The sequence below is a fragment of the Ylistrum balloti genome, unplaced genomic scaffold (genome assembly GCF_031769215.1).
Source record: "Ylistrum balloti isolate Yb309-2 unplaced genomic scaffold, AGI_CSIRO_Ybal_v1 Utg370502, whole genome shotgun sequence".
Lineage (NCBI taxonomy): Eukaryota > Metazoa > Mollusca > Bivalvia > Pectinida > Pectinidae > Ylistrum > Ylistrum balloti.
This window is the reverse complement of record NW_026782325.1, coordinates 317941-340307: the sequence shown is the minus strand read 5'-3', so window position 1 is coordinate 340307 and position 22367 is coordinate 317941. Positions and strand designations below refer to the sequence as shown.

Here is a 22367-nt window from a genome sequence, read left to right as displayed (position 1 = left end):
CTGTAGTCGCGTCATAAATCTGAGTGTGTTTAATATCCCCGGGGGGAGAGGATTTCACACCTATAAAATGTCCAGCCATGCATTATTGACGACAAACCAGAAGTATGCCTGTAGCGATTGACACGGCACGTGAGAGATGTTCGACTGATAAGATGTAATGCCCGGTTTGTCGGCACACGGACGTAAGTTTTGTTCATTATTACCATAATTAATTCTACAAATAGACGAGGATTAGGGGATTACGGACGTCAGACGTACTAATAGCAATGTCCATTTCTACGTTAGTACTATAACGGGTCTTTATGTGTATCAACAGATCGATGTTTCCTGTTTGTCGCCATAGTCTACATGAAGCATAGAAAGTCAGTACTGTAAAACGTCAATGAAACTACAGGCAATAACAAAACTCTCTCACGAATCACAGCTTTAATATCATTCTACGAGAAGAAGAAGAAGAAGAAGAAGAAGAAGAAGAAGAAGAAGAAGAAGAAGAAGAAGAAGAAGAAGAAGAAGAAGAAGATGATGATGATGATGATGATGATGATGATGATGATGATGATGATGATGATGATGATGATGATGATGATGAAGAAGAGGAAAGGAAGAATAGCAAAAGATTTAATATTAAAACAAGAATGACAAAAAAGGAGACAACACCAAAACTTTATTACGAAAAACATTAAATGAAATTTAATGGTGAAATTTACACAATTGTTAAGAAAGCAAGTTATCTGATTTCAAAGCTATAATTAGTGAATGGAGTCGTGACCAGATAGAAAGGTGTCGTGACGTTGTTTTCATTCTCCGTGGATCATAAATGTTTTACGTGTTTTAGTTAATTAAGGCATTTTAATTAACTGCCTTGATGTATAATGCTATGAACACTTAAATGTAAAACACATTTTAGGACTGCGTAGACAGTTGTCATATAAGAAATAATTTCTATGGTATTACAGTCAATCAGAATTTTTTATATGAAGTTTAATGACAAGCTTTAAGTTTATAATCAATCTATATGTTATAGAGACTATATGAAGCTGGACGTGTTTGATGCTCGTTGATTTGCCTGTTGGTTCCGTTGTTGTAAACCTTGTTATCATTTGACTCGGGACGACACATTGCTTACTTGGATTGAATAATGTTTACCTGGCGGGTGTCGTCGATGAAGCAGAAGACGCTTACTTTTTCGGAATATCTTATGAGGGTAGATGTGGCGTTTCAAGTATTTACATGAATTTCTTATACTTACGAATTTAGCATATCAGTGATGTTTTTCGCCTTTTAACGCCTAGTGTAATGGCCCCAGTACCAGTCATTGATCCAAACAGTATGTCCTCATTGGCATGTACTGCTTGGATCAAGGCTTCTTTCGCTGTACTCCACTGCACTTTCTTCTTCTCGGTGGCCATCATTATGTCGTCTGCTAGAATACAGGTGCGCGTACGCAAAAAACCGCGCGACATACAAAATAATCTCCAAATATAAGTTCTCTTAGTTACCGTGCTCAGCAGAGCACGTTCTCACAAAGTTTGATGAATACGAATTTTGAGTACGTTCTCAATGGAACACAGACTTTGAGCATGAGCACAAAAGTTGAGTTTGAGCATGAGAACGGTTTCGTGAATACAGGCTCTGCTGTTATTCTCCCTATACTTTTCCAGGAGTCTTCGTGTAAATCTTTCTTTAGTTCATATTTTACCCTAGTTTTAAGAGTTTTTGAGTTTGAATTATGTTGTCGCGTTGGTATTTTCTTGATTTTTCTTTTTCAGTATGAATATGTCTAGTTATGTCTTCATCTATTCAACTTTGAAATATATGAATGTTCATATTATCGTTCGTTTAATGTTGTTCGCTTCACAGTTTCTTATTCACTTTGTATTGACGCTAAAGTTTAATACTGCAAAGGTCAAAAACAGGCCAATCATATATAGGAAAACGCACCGTTAAGCGTTTACATAGTATTGCAGTATGTCCTTGGGTGCAGCTACGAAAACTTCAACAAGTGAAAGTGAATAGGAGAACCGCTAAATATATCATTCCTTTACGTCACACTGAAGTGACTTTCGACGCAATCAACTCAACGAAATAACTTTATGATGGAGTTCATTCCTTGTATACCGTTGACTGGACAACATGACCCTATCACAAATCTTCATTGTCTGTGTCTAGCAGGTAAACGCATATTTGATATGGGATGCTATATATTGCAAGCATGCAATTATCATTCACTTCCTTGGTCACCTCTCTTACCAAACACAGACAAGACCTTATATTCACAACAAACAAAAAATTAAACAAACTTTGTTCAACTTTGTTACATGTATTATCATAAACTGTTGATTGCATCTCAAATAAAGAGTACTGAAATGCTCTGACATACAAAGAACTCAAAATCGTAAACGCTAAAAATAAAATTAACAGGCATTGGGGACCTTTTAAATTTCAAACCTGGGAACAGAATTACATATTAAGATATGTTTAATGCATTCTAAAATAACGAAAAGTGTTGTTTACTTTTTGTTTTTGTTTGTTAGGTTTTTTTTTTGTTTTTTTTTTACATTTTCTGAAATTTTCATTCACAACCTTCGATGGGATTTCAATTCAATACATCTCTATTGGACTCCACATTTATCTCCTCCTATATATAGGTATATTAGGTCTTGTAATTTGATAATTAAACAATGGACAATATCCGTCATTTCTTCTACGGCAGTCTCTAACCTCGACACGACAAACTGGGTTAGCTTTTCAATAAGCCCATAATAATAATGTCCCATTTCCCTGTCATGAATTTTCCATTTCTACTAAGTAACATACTGCTTCTCCAACACACGGTGATAACTTATCGCGGTTAATTTCATTTTCTAGGGCTTGTTCTAAATATCGACATTTCTATGTAGACAGCTGAATGTAAACTGACAACACAGAGTTTCAAGAAATGCAGTTTGATAACACTGTGGGAAAGTTTATTGGTCGCCTTGATTGGTCATTTAAATGTGATCGAATTTGAGATTAAATCAGGATCATGGAGCGATATTGTTGGTTTTTATTGGACATTTAAAAGTATTCAACTCGCACGACACCACACGATTATACCATACATACAAAACATACAGTTATATATCTTTCATAACGAGGCTGTGGAAGGTGTCTCCCAGAAACTACAGTTATATATCTATTATATATTATTATTTATTGGACATTTAAAAGTATTCAACTCGCACGACACCACACGATTATACCATAGGCCTACATACAAAAGATACTGTTGTATATCTATCACAACGAGGCTGTGGAAGGTGTCTACCAGAACATACAGTTATATATTTTTCATAACGAGGCTGTGGAAGGTGTCTCCCAGAAACTACAGTTATATATCTATCATAACGAGGCTGTGGAAGGTGTCTCCCAGAACATACAGTTATATATCTTTCTTACCGAGACTAAGGAAGGTGTCTCCCAGAACATACAGTTATAAATCTTTCATAACGAGGCTGTGGAAGGTGTCTCCCAGAACATACAGTTATATATCTTTCTTACCGAGACTAAGGAAGGTGTCTCCCAGAACATACAGTTATAAATCTTTCATAACGAGGCTGTGGAAGGTGTCTCCCAGAACATACAGTTATATATCTTTCATAACGAGGCTGTGGAAGGTGTCTCCCAGAAACTACAGTTATATATCTATCATAACGAGGCTGTGGAAGGTGTCTGCCAGAACATACAGTTATATATATCTCATAACGAGGCTGTGGAAGGTGTCTTCCAGAAACTACAGTTATATATATCTCATAACGAGACTGAGGAAGGTGTCTCCCAGAAACTACAGTTATATATATCTCATAACGAGGCTGTGGAAGGTGTCTCCCAGAAACTACAGTTATATATATCTCATAACGAGGCTGTGGAAGGTGTCTCCCAGAAACTACAGTTATATATCTCTCATAACGAGGCTGTAGAAGGTGTCTCCCAGAACATACAGTTATATATCTCTCATAACGAGGCTGTGGAAGGTGTCTCCCAGAACATACAGTTATATATCTCTCATAACGAGGCTGTGGAAGGTGTCTCCCAGAACATACAGTTATATATCTTTCATAACGAGGCTATGGAAAATGTCTCCCAGAACATACATTTATTTACAGGTATTTCTATAGATCTATTCATATCTATGGGAATATTAACACTTGACCGCTTATAAGATCTTTCTTTCACTTCTTCTTTTTCAGAGTCCAGAACGAAGCCCTAAGTGAATAAGGATATGAAGGGAACGAGGCGGACTTTAAGGTACTGGTAGTATTTCTTAAATGATAATGGGACCTTTATTTATTTTCACGTCAAAGTACAACGCCGTTTCAAGTATTAGCAATTGAAACTATTTAATTGGAAAACATTGAAATGCATAGGAAACCGTCGGTTACTGTGAATTTAAACCTTCTAGCTCACTATAAACAGAGAGCCCATTAGTGGCGAAGTCGTAAACTGAACCCAACAGAAAGCATGTCATCTTGTCAGCCTCGACACTGACAAAAACATTCAAAGATCAATAGCATGCAATTAAATGTAAAAAGAGGAGGATTAGAACGAGGAGGAGGGAAAAATTAATGTATTTTGTGGTCATGTGATCAATTGTGATAAATATGAACAAGTTTGTCTTTTAATGCCGTTCATTTTCCGCTGTCATTAAGACTGGAAATATTCGAATTTAATGTTGTCGCTCTGCAAGGCTGGTTTACTTGCCTTGTTGAAGCATTGTTTAACATTATCGATATTGAGTCCAGTTTAGCCACTAGTTTCGATTTGTGCAGGCGACTTGGAAGAATTTCGTATTTATCAAAGTAAATTTTTGTTCCTCGGTCCGTTTAATGAATAAAACGTTGTTATTCATGTGTCTCCATGGCCCAAAACACATTCGTTTGGGTCGGAAAATATCCACTTGTAAAGACCAGGCGCAAACACGCTTTATAAATGGCTTATGATACTGTTCATTGTAAATTCATTTGAGTTTCTTTGGTAACTACAATTAAATTTCTTTAGCAACCTGCTTTAGACATAATTTGAAGTGGTGAAGTGGCAAGGGGTTGTATATATGGGTCTGGTGAGCATTATGAATGGGAACAGAAAAATCAAATTTCATGTTCAAGTTGTGTGTGGGTGATGTGTTGAGGGATACGGGTTTTGTGTAACAAGGGTGGATTTTTATTTATAAATGGCTATAAACTGTAAACAAGCCTATAATGTGAATGATGATAATGATTAAGCAGACTGTATGATGAGAAGGGTTGGAAGAAGTTCTTTTTTACTTTGTGATATGTATAAAATGATATAATTAATTAGTATTCATAGAATTAAAATCAAATACTTACATATTGATACCAATTTTATGTTAATGACCATACAACAACTGATCTGAATAACACACGAGAACATTGTACATGTTTACCTGCCAGATATACGCTATTGAATTCCCACATTCAAAGATGTCTGCTCAAGGCCAATTTGTTAAGAAAGAGTTTGAAAGACTCGGAAATATTCATCTCCAGTTCACTTCTTCATGTTAAAAACGTATCGGCTACTTTTTGCTTTAGTAACAACCAACGAAGTACTTACTGTCAAAGAAAAGCATTACTGGGACAGAATGGCATTCTAAATACAGTAGCATATGAATACTTATCATCTCTTAACTGTAACCAATAGTGATAAAGAAATACAAAAAATATATATCGTGTTCTGGGAAATGCTTTGACAAAATAAATGACAAAATAAAATGGAAAAAAGGGGGAAATCATAAAATAGAAGACAAGAACAACACAGGGAGGAGACTGTTAGAAGACAAGAACAACACAAGGAGGAGACTGTTCGAAGACAGAAACAACACAGGGAGGAGACTGTTAGAAGACAAGAACAACACAGGGAGGAGACTGTTAGAAGACAAGAACAACACAGGGAGGAGACTGTTAGAAGACAAGAACAACACAGGGAGGAGACTGTTAGAAGACAGAAACAACACAGGGAGGAGACTGTTAGAAGACAAGAACAACACAGGGAGGAGACTGTTAGAAGACAAGAACAACACAGGGAGGAGACTGTTAGAAGACAGAAACAACACAGGGAGGAGACTGTTAGAAGACAAGAACAACACAGGGAGGAGACTGTTAGAAGACAGAAACAACACAGGAAGGAGACTGTTAGAAGACAAGAACAACACAGGGAGGAGACTGTTAGAAGACAAGAACAACACAGGGAGGAGACTGTTAGAAGACAGAAACAACACAGGGAGGAGACTGTTAGAAGACAAGAACAACACAGGGAGGAGACTGTTAGAAGACAAGAACAACACAGGGAGGAGACTGTTAGAAGACAGAAACAACACAGGGAGGAGACTGTTAGAAGACAGAAAAAAACACAGGGAGGAGACTGTTAGAAGACAAGAACAACACAGGGAGGAGACTGTTAGAAGACAGAAACAACACAGGGAGGAGACTGTTAGAAGACAGAAACAACACAGGGAGGAGACTGTTAGAAGACAGAAACAACACAGGGAGGAGACTGTTAGAAGACAGAAACAACACAGGGAGGAGACTGTTAGAAGACAGAAAAAACACAGGGAGGAGACTGTTAGAAGACAAGAACAACACAGGGAGGAGACTGTTAGAAGACAGAAACAACACAGGGAGGAGACTGTTAGAAGACAAGAACAACACAGGGAGGAGACTGTTAGAAGACAGAAACAACACAGGGAGGAGACTGTTAGAAGACAAGAACAACACAGGGAGGAGACTGTTAGAAGACAAGAACAACACAGGGAGGAGACTGTTAGAAGACAGAAACAACACAGGGAGGAGACTGTTAGAAGACAGAAACAACACAGGGAGGAGACTGTTAGAAGACAAGAACAACACAGGGAGGAGACTGTTAGAAGACAAAAACAACACAGGGAGGAGACTGTTAGAAGACAGAAACAACACAGGGAGGGAGGAGACTGTTAGAAGACAGAAAAAACACAGGGAGGAGACTGTTAGAAGACAGAAACAACACAGGGAGGAGACTGTTAGAAGACAAGAACAACAACACAGGGGAGGAGACTGTTAGAAGACACTGTTAGACAACACAGGGAGACAGAAACAACACAGGGAGGAGACTGTTAGAAGACAGAAACAACACAGGGAGGAGACTGTTAGAAGACAACACAGGGAGGAGACTGTTAGAAGACAGAAACAACACAGGGAGGAGACTGTTAGAAGACAAGAACAACACAGGGAGGAGACTGTTAGAAGACAGAAACAACACAGGGAGGAGACTGTTAGAAGACAAGAACAACACAGGGAGGAGACTGTTAGAAGACAGAAACAACACAGGGAGGAGACTGTTAGAAGACAAAAAAACAACACAGGGAGGAGACTGTTAGAAGACAGAAACAACACAGGGAGGAGACTGTTAGAAGACAGAAACAACACAGGGAGGAGACTGTTAGAAGACAAGAACAACACAGGGAGGAGACTGTTAGAAGACAAGAACAACACAGGGAGGAGACTGTTAGAAGACAAGAACAACACAGGGAGGAGACTGTTAGAAGACAGAAACAAACCAGGGATGAGACTGTTAGAAGACAGAAAAAACACAGGGAGTAGACTGTTAGAAGACAAGAACAACACAGGGAGGAGACTGTTAGAAGACAGAAACAACACAGGGAGGAGACTGTTAGAAGACAGAAACAACACAGGGAGGAGACTGTTAGAAGACAGAAACAACACAGGGAGGAGACTGTTAGAAGACAGAAACAACACAGGGAGGAGACTGTTAGAAGACAGAAACAACACAGGGAGGAGACTGTTAGAAGACAAGAACAACACAGGGAGGAGACTGTTAGAAGACAGAAACAACACAGGGAGGAGACTGTTAGAAGACAGAAACAACACAGGGAGGAGACTGTTAGAAGACAGAAACAACACAGGAAGGAGACTGTTAGAAGACAGAAAAAACACAGGGAGGAGACTGTTAGAAGACAGAAACAACACAGGGAGGAGACTGTTAGAAGACAAGAACAACACAGGGAGGAGACTGTTAGAAGACAAGAACAACACAGGGAGGAGACTGTTAGAAGACAAAAAAAACACAGGGAGGAGACTGTTAGAAGACAAGAACAACACAGGGAGGAGACTGTTAGAAGACAAGAACAATTCAGGGATGATATTGTTAGAAGAGCGGAAGAAGTAACCTGAGAAATATATCAACTATAACCATCTTTTAACCATTTCAGTTGAACTGTATAACACCCAGTGGCCATTAACAAGAACAATAGACAATACCGACATGCTGACAAGTCCTAACAAGGGCAAACATATAGAAACGAAAAATTGACACAGAGGCCTTTTTAATGTATAAGGGGTTAACTCTAGGTGTGTTGGATAAGTAGGAATCTTCTGCTCCATCGACGACACCCGTCCTTTTTTTTTTTAAAAAAAACCACGATATTCAAGACAGATCCTAGGATTGTTTAGGTTCCTCAAAATCTATATGATATGGCGTCACTTGTTGATTATACATTTACTCCAGAAGATTGTAAAAGACTCTTACCTTGAATTCATTTTCCCTCTCTAAACTATGTACTCATAAAACACTTCAAAACCTATTACCTATGTACTTAACTTGACTGATATGAAAACATATTACCAAAATTGCGGCGTATTTGGGATAAATCCTTTGTTCAAAAACTCTGTATGATAAGGTGTCAATCTTATAATCATATAATGCTGATGAGTCCCACATTTCATAAACTCGCACTAGACTGTGAGAATAGCAATGTACAACTATTGCAGGATTCAATAGCTCTGTCCAGATGTAAGGGAATAGAGATCTGTCATTTTTGAAGCAAGGACTTAAAAATTGATAATTTAGATGCGATATTGTTCAATTAATCATTTTATTCACGATCCGTTACTGTTTAACGCAAACAGGTTTAGAGAGGAAAAATATCCTGATTTGCTTTTTTCTTTGAAACAACAATTGAGAAAATGGAAAAGAGAAGATCACGGAAGTGCTTCACTCTCTTATGGAAGCCATGCTGGTAATTAGTACTCAATGTCTCTCCAAAATTTCTTCTAAAAATCTGAAACAAAACAAATTGGATTACGGTGTAAATCGTCAGAAAAGTTCATTTGGCCGTAGTCTTTATGGGGAATGAAACAAATTCGATCGAAGAAGTCGTTTGAGTGATTTACAGACGAAAGCCTATGAGTAACAGATGTGTCCTTACACTGCAAGTGTTTCGATGGAATTCCGGCTCCGTTGCTAATGAGCCATGTGCCAATTTCTGCAACGATGAGATAATAAAGGAGGATAATACGCCGTTATTTGATTTAGCTTCATATGGAGGTTTGATTTTATGCTCCAAACAAAAGGTGTCAGAGACAACATCCTTTGAAAATTTAATTGGACAGAAAATACATTCCTGACAGATGACATCCGATGAACGAAGAAACACACAGTTAACCTCTCGTTTATTGTATTTCAAACAAGGCAGTCATTCTGCAAAGGTGGCAAATGGAACAAGTTGCTATATATAAGTGCTTCGTATCTGAAATATAACACTGTGGAATTGGCAACACTTCTAATTGAACATAAAACTATTTAAACTATTTCAATTTTAATTGCCACGAACTTCAGCCGAGCAGCATATCAATTCTCCGTCTACTACAATAGATTCAATATTATATCAACATCATATAGGCGAATGCATTATTCTATTTCTAACATAACTCGTATTATATGTAATATGTTAAATGTAAAAACACCAAAACTCCTTATTTATATATTGATAGCATAAACATTGTACAGTGTTTGAGAGCTGATTATTGGTGACTGTAATCATGTTTATCGTAATTACTGTTAAGTCATATATTTCCGTGGGATTTAATTTACAATTTTTCTTTTTTTTTCGCGGACACTTGATTTTATCTTTCAACAGTTCGTGGACATATGCATCCATAGATTAAGAGTGCTCACGAAGTCAACGGAAATGAATGCACCACGATAATTAATGATATCAGCGTAAGTGTTTCAAGTCAACGTAAAACTCATTTTTCTCTCAGTTCTGATTGAGAGATAAGTAGCGTTTAATTACCATGTAATCATATATTTCCGTTAGAATCATATTTCGTGGTTTTGAAAAAAAAATCCATATCTTTTCATTGGCACTTTTTCGTGGATAAATCTTACCGAAATCTACTGGTACTTGGACTAAAATATGAACAAAAACCTTTCCACGAAAATTAATGATTTATCAGTATTTCATGCTGCACGATTGTTAAACTCTACACGAGGATTATATCCACGTGTGATCATAGAAGGAAACATATATTTGTTGTTGACAAATACATACAAGCTCGATGAAGTCGGCGCGTTCAAGCCGATGTACTTCCTTTTTTCTACATTAGCACGCACTGGCTGATGAAATGTGGTATCGATGCTTGTAATATATAACACATTTGCGATTCAAGAGGGAGTACTTTTATTTCAAAGTAACATATGTTGCATGCTGGGTTTATAGAAAAATTCTTGTTTCAATTCAATAAACTTTATCATATAATCCGTAGTTTATCCGAACATCAGCAACACAAACAGATGGACAGGCGAGAATCCGAGACGGATATGTACAATACACCGAGTGATTACGTTAGCTTTTCCAGCGGCGTCACCAATTTTGTCAAAAGCTATAACGGTAATTTGAATAATGAAGATTTGGACAATTTGGCACAACTGAAATCATGAAGAATTAGTCGAAAGGATTTGTTTTATCAGCCATATTTCCGAAGGTGGAACAAAACAAATACCAAACCAGTGATATACCTATTACAGACATAAACTATTGGTGCTCTTACTGAAAAGAAAATTTTAGTAAAAGCTTGGAATATCTAAATGTCAGATCTTCCTACGATGTTTATGGTATTGACTCTGTGTATTTTGATGGATGCTGCGTAAAAAAGCTAGTTAAGACAACGTATGAATGGTCATCGTCAATGTTCGTATCAACATTCCAACCTCCCTGATCATTCTGTTCAGTCAAGGAGTGTACGTATTTATGGGAAAAAAACTTTCTAATAACTTTATACTTTGTACACTATGCGGTATGAGCGATGAGGAACATTTAATAGACTAGTTGGCACCGCTGCGCTACATGGTTGTAATGATCGTGTGGAACTTTTAAAATCTGTCTAGGCCCGGCTGCAATGACACTAACGTTGTGAATGTATGCACGTCCTCTTTATTCGTAAATCAACCAAACTTTAAATGGCGGGTGACATTGCTGAAGCAGAAGACGCTCATTCTTCGGGAACACTTTGTATAATTCTCCTAGCACTTTACCAGGGCTTTCTGTGGAAATCTTTTCTTTTTTTTCATATTTTGGGTTTATTTCATCGGTTTCTAGTTTGAATTAAGATTCTGATGACATGTCTATATTTTCTTTCTTTTTTTATCTATCATCGGCGATGGTGTAATAGATAGAAAACCGCTGAATTTTCGGATATGACACATAAGTGAATGAGTTCACTTGACTCTTCTCAGCAGAAACAGTGCTATCTTTCGTGTTGGCCGGAAGATATGCTATATTTTATGAAGACATCTTTTCCATAATCTTGTTTTCACAGAAAGTACAGGTAGGTTTATTCTACCATGATTTTCTGACCGGGATTTTCCTGCTAGATAAGGATATAGTGTTCACAATGGCAGGTGCTGAAGCAGGGTAGCTGCTGTGATAGATTTTACTTGTCCTTAAAGATTGGTTTAGAATTCCCTTGAATTACTTTTGCGTCATTTTTATAGTGTCTCCCACTGTTTAGAAATGCAGTTGTTGCGGGTTGGGGATAGCAGTACCTGAAGACTCGGTCGTTATCCGTACATGTTACCGGGCCGTGAGATCAAGTGTAATCACAGGGTGATATTTGTGGGAACGGTCACAAAAGTTTTAGTTAGAGTCCTCCTGTGTCTATGTTCCCTTGATATGTATGGACACAGCCTTTCTACCAAGCTGTTGTTTTGTTAGTTTTTCCTTGGATCGGTATAAGTTCATGTGTGTTTCGTCCCAGCTACCAGTCTTGTACTAAGTCAGAATTCCGGGTATGTTTATTAAGCCTGAATCAAGGCCCATAGATATACATAGATACTTCTTTTAAGCCAACATGCACAGAGTTAGAGTTCTGACTGGTGTCATTGTCGGCAATGATGAAATACTTCATTATGCCGTTAATCTTTTATGACCTAGTTTATATGATGTATTGCGTCAGGGCGATATAATGACATGTCGCTTTGACAAATCACGAGTCAAGTCTGAATTTTCGTCTATATTCATATCTTTCTTCTGTATCTATTTCTTAGTTTATGTGTTTTTTTCTCTATTTTTTATGTCTTCGCTTCCGTGTTTGTTTTTGCTTTTTTTATCTCGTGTGTTCTAATGTTCCTTAAGTTTTTTTGTGTTTTCTTTCATTTTGTTTTGGTGTCTCATCCGTTCCAATGGCTGCCTTTTAGTTTGTTTTGATGTTCCTTAAGTTTTAATGTTGTCTTTCGCTTTGTTTTAGTGTCTCCTCTGTTACGATGGCTGCCTTAACGATTGATATGATGTTCCTTAAGTTATGTTGTATTTCATTTTGTTTTGGTGTCGCATCCATTCCAATGGCTGCCTTTTCGATTGCTTTGATAATCCTTTAGTTTCCTCTGTTGTATTTCATCATTTTTTAGTGTCTTCCAAGGTCCAGGTCCTGTTTTTTTTCGTTTTCGCTTCGTTATTAATATCATAATTTTTAATTCTTGTATTCCAGTGACACCGCTGTTAAATACATGCATCATAATTTTCTACAAGCACTTGACTATTATAACTGTTTACAGAAACCATATTTTCCCAAATCTGCAGAACATCTGATGCAGTAATACATCAATAGCTGTTGACATACAAAATTTTATGGAGCAACGTATTGAAACCTCGATAATGTGACTCCATGCATGTTCTTGGAGGTGGAAATGTTAGAAGCCGTTTCAATGTCAAATATAATCAAAATGTGTAAATTGACCGTAAAATAATCGATTATACTGTGCTACTGATTGACTGGAATGTAAAGAGCCGTGTTCTCTCGATCAGCCAATCATATTCCCATTGGAGAACATTGGGTAATTGAATCAGTCCTGAAAATGACGGAATCTCGTGTGAGTCACGTGTCGATGACGTAGTCGGATGTAATGAATAGCTTACATGTTTTAAGGGAGCAATAAAATTATCATAAATGAAAGAAATGGAATCTGAGAATGCTGGGATCGATACCATACACTGCAGGTGTAGATGCGCGTGACTTCACACCCCGTCACGGACGAAGCTACATAGCGGCTTCATTAAATATGCATAGCATCACCGCAAAACCATCGAGAGATGATTCTTAAAGTCTCATTATACTTCATTATAAGCCGTACTTTGATCTTCCGAAGGCAATGCCTATTATTGTTTTGTACAATGCAGGCAGGCTAACTCCTGATCGCCTATCAAAGTCAATTAACTAGTGCCCACGGTCAAATATTAATTTTTGTAGTGAGAATGCAGATACATCTATCAATACACATTGAGTCTGTTACCAGGATAGTTAAAATGGCATTAGACTTTCCTATGTATACATTGATGCTGGTTTATTAAATTTGCATGAAATTTCTCACCACGGTATAATAGAAATTTACATTTGACACGTGCAATGAACGTGCTACAGCAAATCATGCACCAATAGAATCGACGCATTTTAAAGTATTTCTGTTTTTTTAGGAAGGACAATTTACAGAGAAAAATAAATCAAGGATATTACATGTTAAATGTACATTCTGCAACAAATCATTAATCAAAACACTTGCTGCGTATTAGGAAAATTTCAAAAGAAATCTATGACTGCAAGATGGCAACCTGAACTTACTGTGTAGGTTTCTAGTAATTGACCATGGCCATCGTATATTTCAACCAAAATTGGAAATCGATGACACGACAGCCTCTTCTACATCAGCCGCTTATCTCGATCTTTCCTACAACGGAACCAACACGGACAGCTTTCCACTTTACTGTGAGATAAGAGTGATTATTTCAATATCCTTATTGTGATTTTCCATTTCTGGATAGCAACATCACTACATCCCGAACTTATGGTGTTTGCTTGTCGTGGTTGATTCGATTATTAACGGCCTATTCCCATTGTAACGATTTTCGTATAAGAAATCGTCAACTTCTGGACAAACTCGTAACACAGGGTTTCAACAGATGCAGGCTGATGAAGATCACGTGGAAGATTTACGGTCGTCATGGAGATCTCATTGAGAAATAAAAGGGTTTTTTTTGTGGGATATGAAGATGGACGTGCTTGATGCTCGATAGTTTGCCTGGTGGTTCCGTTGTTGTATACCTTGTTCTCCCTGTACTTTTCCATGAGTCTCCATGTACGGCTTTACCTTACCATATAAGGTAATGCATACTTTATTATAATTGGACGTTGGTGACTTTTTGGTAAAGATCTACGATGGTTGATGCGCAGGTCCTTAATACAATGTATCATACCAGTATATTGTGTTGTACGCATTGTGTTTACAAAGAGAAAGGACTAGCTACTTTTTCTGGGAAGTTACTCACTATAAATATTTTTGTTTCGAGGTTTGAAATTTTTTTTATTTTCCTTAAATCTTAAACAAGATCACGAACGATGCTTACTATGACGTCATCAAAGACATAAAAAATATGCAATCTTAACGACCGATATTAACAGTCCCTGCAAAATGAAATACCGGTACCATATAGATAATGGACCTATAGTTTTTTTCTGAGATAACTTTATCAATCTTTCGGCGACTCTTACTGGTATTGTCTATTCGGCTTTTGGCACGCAGATAAATGGCTGTTGGAAAAATCCTACCTATCTATTTCTCAAGACAAAACGTAATGTTCCTAGTTAAATTAGCATCGATCCACCCTCATAACTGATGTCAACCTAAAACCTAGTTTATCGAAAACCATTTAACTACAAATTTTTCAATTATTTTCTGTGCAGCATAATTTTTCAAAATCAAATCTACGCAAATATTTTGAAATTTACGTAACAGTTGTTTGGAATTATTAATTTTTAATAATTGGCATATTTAATATTTTTGCACTATTAAAATATAAAATATGGTTGGAAAAATTCAATCGGAGTTTCATAAACGGATTACAATTGATGTTTTATTTCACAAACGCTACAGGAATATGAAATAGATTTTATTCCGAAAATAACAATATTAGTTGTTGTTGTAACGATTCTAATTAAGATATATTGTGTAGAACACAGCAGATGAACGGACGGAAATGACAGCATGATGACGAGTACGATAAGGACGGGAGAGAAGAAACACTTACATTTAGACGAAGGTTTGGAAGGATTGATTGAAATTGGCAGAGAAATCAAGAACAAAAATGAGAAAAAATGAGAGATTAGAGAATAGAACAGTGTGGAGAAAAAGGAGAAAATGGGAGACAGGCAGAGGAAAATGAAAGCGGAGATGATAGAATAGAGGAGATGCATATTCGGATGGATGGATGGATGGATGAATTAATGGATGGATGGATGGATGGATGAATGGATGGATGAATGAATGGATGGATGGATGGATGGATGGATGGATGAATGAATGGATGGATGGATGGATGGATGGATGGATGGATGGATGGATGGATGAATGGATGGATGGATGGATGAATGGATGAATGGATGGATGGATGAATGGATGGATGGATGGATGGATGGATGGATATATGAGGATCAGATTCAGTAGGGTTTCAGTAAAATTAGAAATTTTTTTATTTTCAATTTTCAATTTTTCGTCATTTTCATATTCGGCTATCAAAAAAATGTGAAGATCAGGCAGATGAAAGAGTATGGTCAATTCATACGTGTTCTAAGAAAACATTCCGAATTTCTGATGGTGACATGTTTATATTCTTTTTCCAGAAATCGGTGAATAAAATCGATGGAACTGTGTTGCTGGACCGATCTTGAATATTCTGCAAATAATATAACGATGCTTTTACAACTAAATTCTTATTAGTTTTTTTTTTCCTTCGATTGATAAAGCAATATAGTAATATGTAATCAGGCCTAATATGAACGTAATTTTGGCGAATATTGGATCCTTTGCGGAGTAATATGTTTCCTCGAGTTCTCAGATGTTAAGAAATTACACAGTAATATACACACTTAATAGTCCCTGACTCAGATCCAAGGCTGCGGAACTGGGATTTGATAGGTCTCTTTACATTTATATGTGAGGCTCTAGAGGCTCCGACAAGGATACCAACACATACTGGAAAATCATAACTTCATATTAACAACTAATTTTACTTACACTAGTGATAGCTTTTATTCAACAAGCTGCTGACATCGTTTAATTGTCGCGTGAATGTGTTCCACATTTTTTTTGTCATATACTAAAAATGGCCTCGACCCGAAAAGGAACAACGACGACAACTTATAATTTGTAAACTTTTGTTGTTCAGTGCCAAAATGTTAGCGATGTCTGAGTGATATTTGTGATCACGGATGTACAGTTTGCTATAGTAATCCCGCCACTTTTAACACAGTTAATGTGCAGTACAAAACGACTCTCGTCTTCTCCCCGAACACGTGACGCATTTGAGCAATAGTAAGTCTTGATCTCCAGTACCATACATCTCGAGCTAAAGTGATGCTCTTATTTTCCACAATTCCAAAATCATTCAAACAATTTCTAAATAAGGTACAGAGCAATGTGGCCACACCATTATTCCCCTCAATTTTAAAACAATTCCTACACAATATGGCGAGCGATTGGCACTCAAATGGTAAAGCCCTGGAACTTTCTACCTCAATCTCCAAACGGCTTACAATCGGGAAATCCTTCCCATCTCCAAACTCTCAAACTACCCTTACTGGCGGCCTCTGCTCTCACACACAAAAGTAACATGACCAGGTTAGAGTTATAGGAGTTCAATACATGAAGTAATTACGTTTTGTTGAGACTTTGGGATCCAGTATGATTACAGACATGGCGTGCATCTCAATTTACACGTGCATGCACGGTTCAAGATCACAGAGCGAACACTAGAAGTGATTTCATATCTTTAGTAACTTTTCAAATCTCAACAAATTAATGCGAATCAGAGTTATTTCAGCTGTACAAATTAAATCTTCCAACAGCCCGATTTCATGTCAGAACGCTTGTTTTGTAAAGATATTTAATTAATTCTTTATATTTAATTATCTTGATAGGTTATGATTAATTGATATTTGACAGATCCTCTTTCATGATGGACAAAATTTTAAGAATCACTCAAGATAATTTCGGAAGAAATCGGTTTAAGGACCGGAACACCGAAGTTCCCTTATATAAAGACCTATTGACAGCAGCCATGAGAATTGGCTATTCTGAATATTTGTGTGATTTATTCCTTTAAAGAAATTAAGGAGACAGATGATTCGATTCTATGAGACTTTATGGTTCATTGATGTTTTACATCGTATTAACATTAGGACATACCTGGTTTGGGTGGTGGAGGAAAGCCGGATTTCCTGGAGAAAAACCACCCACCTGCGGCCAGTACCTGGCGACTGCTCCACCTAGGCCTCAAACCCGCGACCAAGATGTGGAGGGCGAGTGATAAAAACGGTCAGACTGCTTAAACATTGGGCCATCGTGGCAGATAATAACGATAAAGATTACATGGTTGTTACTAGTCATATACTGTTACATATATATATAATTATATAGGTAGACCAAAAACAAACATTTCGCATTCACTGGGGAAAAATTGACCTCTTTCCAATATATAAGGATTTTTTTTTCATTTGTCAACAAATTAAAATACCTTTACATTAGTTAATAGTGTTATCTGTATTTCCATAACTATTCCGTTCCAGACGTGAGTTGCTATTTACCAAGAAAACATTGACCTTCTCTTTAAACAAGATGCATTTTTAAGAGAGATTGGAATATTTGGTAATAGATGCGTCTTTTTAAGATGAACTAAAATACCATGAAATCAACAGAGTGCTTTCCATAACATACGGGATTAATTTATAAATTGGCTTTCTTCTCTTTTAAAGAAAAGATCTATCCAGCAGATCTATTTTTCCTTTTTTGCAAGGCCAAAGGCATGCCCAGTAAGTAATGCATATTTGAAATGCCAATGCATGTTTTCATATAAGTGCTCCACTTTCAATTTACGAACTAATTACTATTGAAAATTGCATCGTAAAAAATTCTTATCAAAAGCATGGGAATAGAGATTATATATATATATATATATATATATAAATTTGTATCGCTTCCATGACTATCGTTGTATTGCAGTATTTATTATTCGGAAACGTTCAATTTCCAACAACTCATCGTCGAACACGGTCCCTAGTTCTGTATTAATGGGTTTATTGGAATGTATATCAAATTTGTACATCTCGACAAAATCACTTACACACTAGCCAAAATGCATATGAAACGCCGTAATTGTATTATTGAAATGGAACAGAGAATGAGACGTAAATTTCGGCCCTTAATAAGACTAGTATTAGCTTTGATTTGCGCGATCGATACCAGGACTGCGATCGATAATTGACGCGATTGCAACACTCCAGTCCCCGATGTTTTCCACGCCTGACACTGTGGTGCGCGCGCTAGTCTTCACTGGGACGATACTGCAAAGATATTTGCCACAAATCTACTCCAGGGCGTCAGGATTAGGACTAGAAAGCTTTTAATTGGTCGAAAATAGGACGCCTAATAATCTCCATGTGATATGATTTTTTTGTCCAGGGCCCTTCATACTGGAAAGGAAACAAGACAAATTGACAGAGATTTAACTCCAGAAGAGCTACTTATCTCGTACAATAGGTTATTATATAACAAAATGACATGTATTGTGTGTATAGTAACACAGACAACTGTATTGTATCACCGGATATTGCAACACGGGTAAATATATTCTGGCACAGGTTAGTAAATTGTAACACAGACAAGTATATTGTTACACAGACAAGTATATTGTTACACAGACAAGTATATTGTTACACAGACAAGTATATTGTTACACAAGTATATTGTTACACAGACAAGTATATTGTTACACAAGTATATTGTTACACAGAGAAATATATTGTTACACAAGTATATTGTTACACAAGTATATTGTTACACAGACAAATATATTGTTACACAGACAAATATGTTGTTACCCAGACAAGTATATTGTTACACAGACAAGTATATTGTTACACAGACAAGTATATTGTTACACAGACAAGTATATTGTTACACAGACAAGTATATTGTTACACAGACAAGTATATTGTTACACAGACAAGTATATTGTTACACAAGTATATTGTTACACAGACAAATATATTGTTACACAGACAAGTATATTGTTACCCAGACAAGCATATTGTTACACAGACAAGTATATTGTTACACAAGTATATTGTTACACAGACAAGTATATTGTTACACAGACAAATATATTGTTACACAGACAAGTATATTGTTACACAAGTATATTGTTACACAGACAAGTATATTGTTACACAGACAAATATATTGTTACACAGACAAGTATATTGTTACACAGACAAGTATATTGTTACACAAGTATATTGTTACACAGACAAGTGTATTGTTACAGAGACAAGTATATTGTTACACAGAGAAAAATATTGTTACACAAGTATATTGTTCACAGACAAATATATTGTTACACAGACAAGTATATTGTTACACAAGTATATTGTTACACAGACAAATATATTGTTACACAGACAAATATATTGTTACACAGACAATATATTGTTACACAGACAAATATATTGTTACACAAATAAATATATTGTTACACAGACACAGACAAGTATATTGTTACACAGACAGGTATATTGTTACACAGACAAATATATTGTTACACAGACAAGCATATTGTTACACAGACAAGTATATTGTTACACAAATATATTGTTACACAGACAAATATATTGTTAGACAGACAAGTATATTGTTACACAGACAAGTATATTGTTACACAGACAAATATATTGTTACACAGACAAGTATATTGTTACACAGACAAGTATATTGTTACACAGATAGTATATTGTTACACAGATAGTATATTGTTACACAGATAGTATATTGTTACACAAACAAGTATATTGTTACACAGACAAATATATTGTTACACAGACAAGCATATTGTTACACAGACAAGTATATTGTTACACAAGTATATTGTTACACAGAGAAATATATTGTTACACAGACAAATATATTGTTACACAGACAAGTATATTGTTACACAAGTATATTGTTACACAGACAAATATATTGTTACACAGACAAATATATTGTTACACAAGTATATTGTTACACAAGTATATTGTTACACAGACAAGTGTATTGTTACAGAGACAAGTATATTGTTACACAGAGAAAAATATTGTTACACAAGTATATTGTTACACAGACAAATATATTATTACACAGACAAGTATATTGTTACACAAATATATTGTTACACAGACAAATATATTGTTAGACAGACAAGTATATTGTTACACAGACAAGTATATTGTTACACAAGTATATTGTTACACAGACAAATATATTGTTACACAGACAAGTATATTGTTACACAATTATATTGTTACACAGACAAATATATTGTTACACGGACAATATATTGTTACACAGACAAATATATTGTTACACAAATAAATATATTGTTACACAGACAAGCATATTGTTACACAGACAAGTATATTGTTACACAAGTATATTGTTACACAGAGAAATATATTGTTACACAGACAAATATATTGTTACACAGACAAGTATATTGTTACACAGACAAGTATATTGTTACACAAGTATATTGTTACACAGACAAGTATATTGTTACACAGATAGTATATTGTTACACAGATAGTATATTGTTACACAAACAAGTATATTGTTACACAGACAAATATATTGTTACACAGACAAGCATATTGTTACACAGACAAGTATATTGTTACACAAGTATATTGTTACACAGACAAGTATATTGTTACACAGACAAGTATATTGTTACACAGAGAAATATATTGTTACACAAAGAAATATATTGTTACACAGACAAATATATTGTTACACAGACAAGTATATTGTTACACAAGTATATTGTTACACAGACAAGTATATTGTTACACAGACAAGTATATTGTTACACAGATAGTATATTGTTACACAGATAGTATATTGTTACACAAACAAGTATATTGTTACACAGATAGTATATTGTAACACCGACAAGCATTTTTTAATGCTTCTTTTCAGAAAAGTTAAAGGTTCTCTCTGCTCACTAATCTAATACATAAACTTTGAAGATTTTAAGATTTCAATATGTAACAAAGACAGGTAACCAAATTACCCATATATTGCGACTAGGTGGGATATCAGGCTGCCTTCAGTGTGATGACACTTTAAAAGCTAACTGGTTTCATCATTCGTGATTAAACAAAAAAATTAAATCTTGGAATTTTGACAGCCTCTTCAGGTACTTAAATCTACGGCTTTTTTTATGTTTTATGATAAAACTTTCTGTTCATTTTCGATTTACCAATAAACAATACAAAACCCCCGGCTGTTTTTTTTTTCCCCTTGATCGTCTTTTAGCATATTGATCTATCGAACATGTCTGTGATATTAACAAGGTTGGGCAGATCCGTCAACTGCCTCAGCTGTTCTTTGGGATTTTTAGTCATTAGGACAACAGCATACATAGATGACGCTAGATCACATTTCGTAATTAAATAAAAAGATGCATGCACAGACCGGAACAAAACCTGAACGTTTGTGTTTCAAATATTTTTTCATTTGTTGTCGCTGTTGTTGAACCTGTACAGATGTATATTTTGTTAAGTGTATTCATTGTTGTTGGAAAAAGTGGGTGTTGTTTAAAACGACGTAATTATTCTGGTCGCAGGAGAATAATTTCAACGTGCATAAAATTACAACGCACTAGTACATATGTATATCACTACATTCCATTTTAAGTCACTATTAATTGTAAGTGTACATTTAATTCCCATCGTTAACATTAAAAAATTAAATTATGGTAAATTATATATTTTTTTATTATTTTTTAATATTCTTTGTATAGTTGGAAGTGCGTTTGCTTTGCACCTGCGCATAGGCATGTTTTAAACTGCTTATATAAAAGTGACCTAGTGAACTTTCTCGGTAAACATTTCAAATTTACAAACAAGGGTCAATATAGTAGACAATAAATACAACACGAAATCAACATCTTTGACGAA

The 22367-nt window shown here is 35.8% G+C and overlaps 1 protein-coding gene across 1 annotated transcript; it reads left to right on the top strand.

Moving 5' to 3' along the window:
* The first annotated feature begins 5480 nt into the window (after nucleotides 1–5480).
* LOC132555502 (trichohyalin-like) lies at nucleotides 5481–8222 on the top strand. Its single transcript, XM_060219852.1, is given in 4 exon segments — nucleotides 5481–5512; nucleotides 5815–6419; nucleotides 7115–7368; nucleotides 7401–8222. Coding segments are annotated over 4 exon segments (1713 nt in total).
* The last annotated feature ends 14145 nt before the right edge of the window (nucleotides 8223–22367 follow it).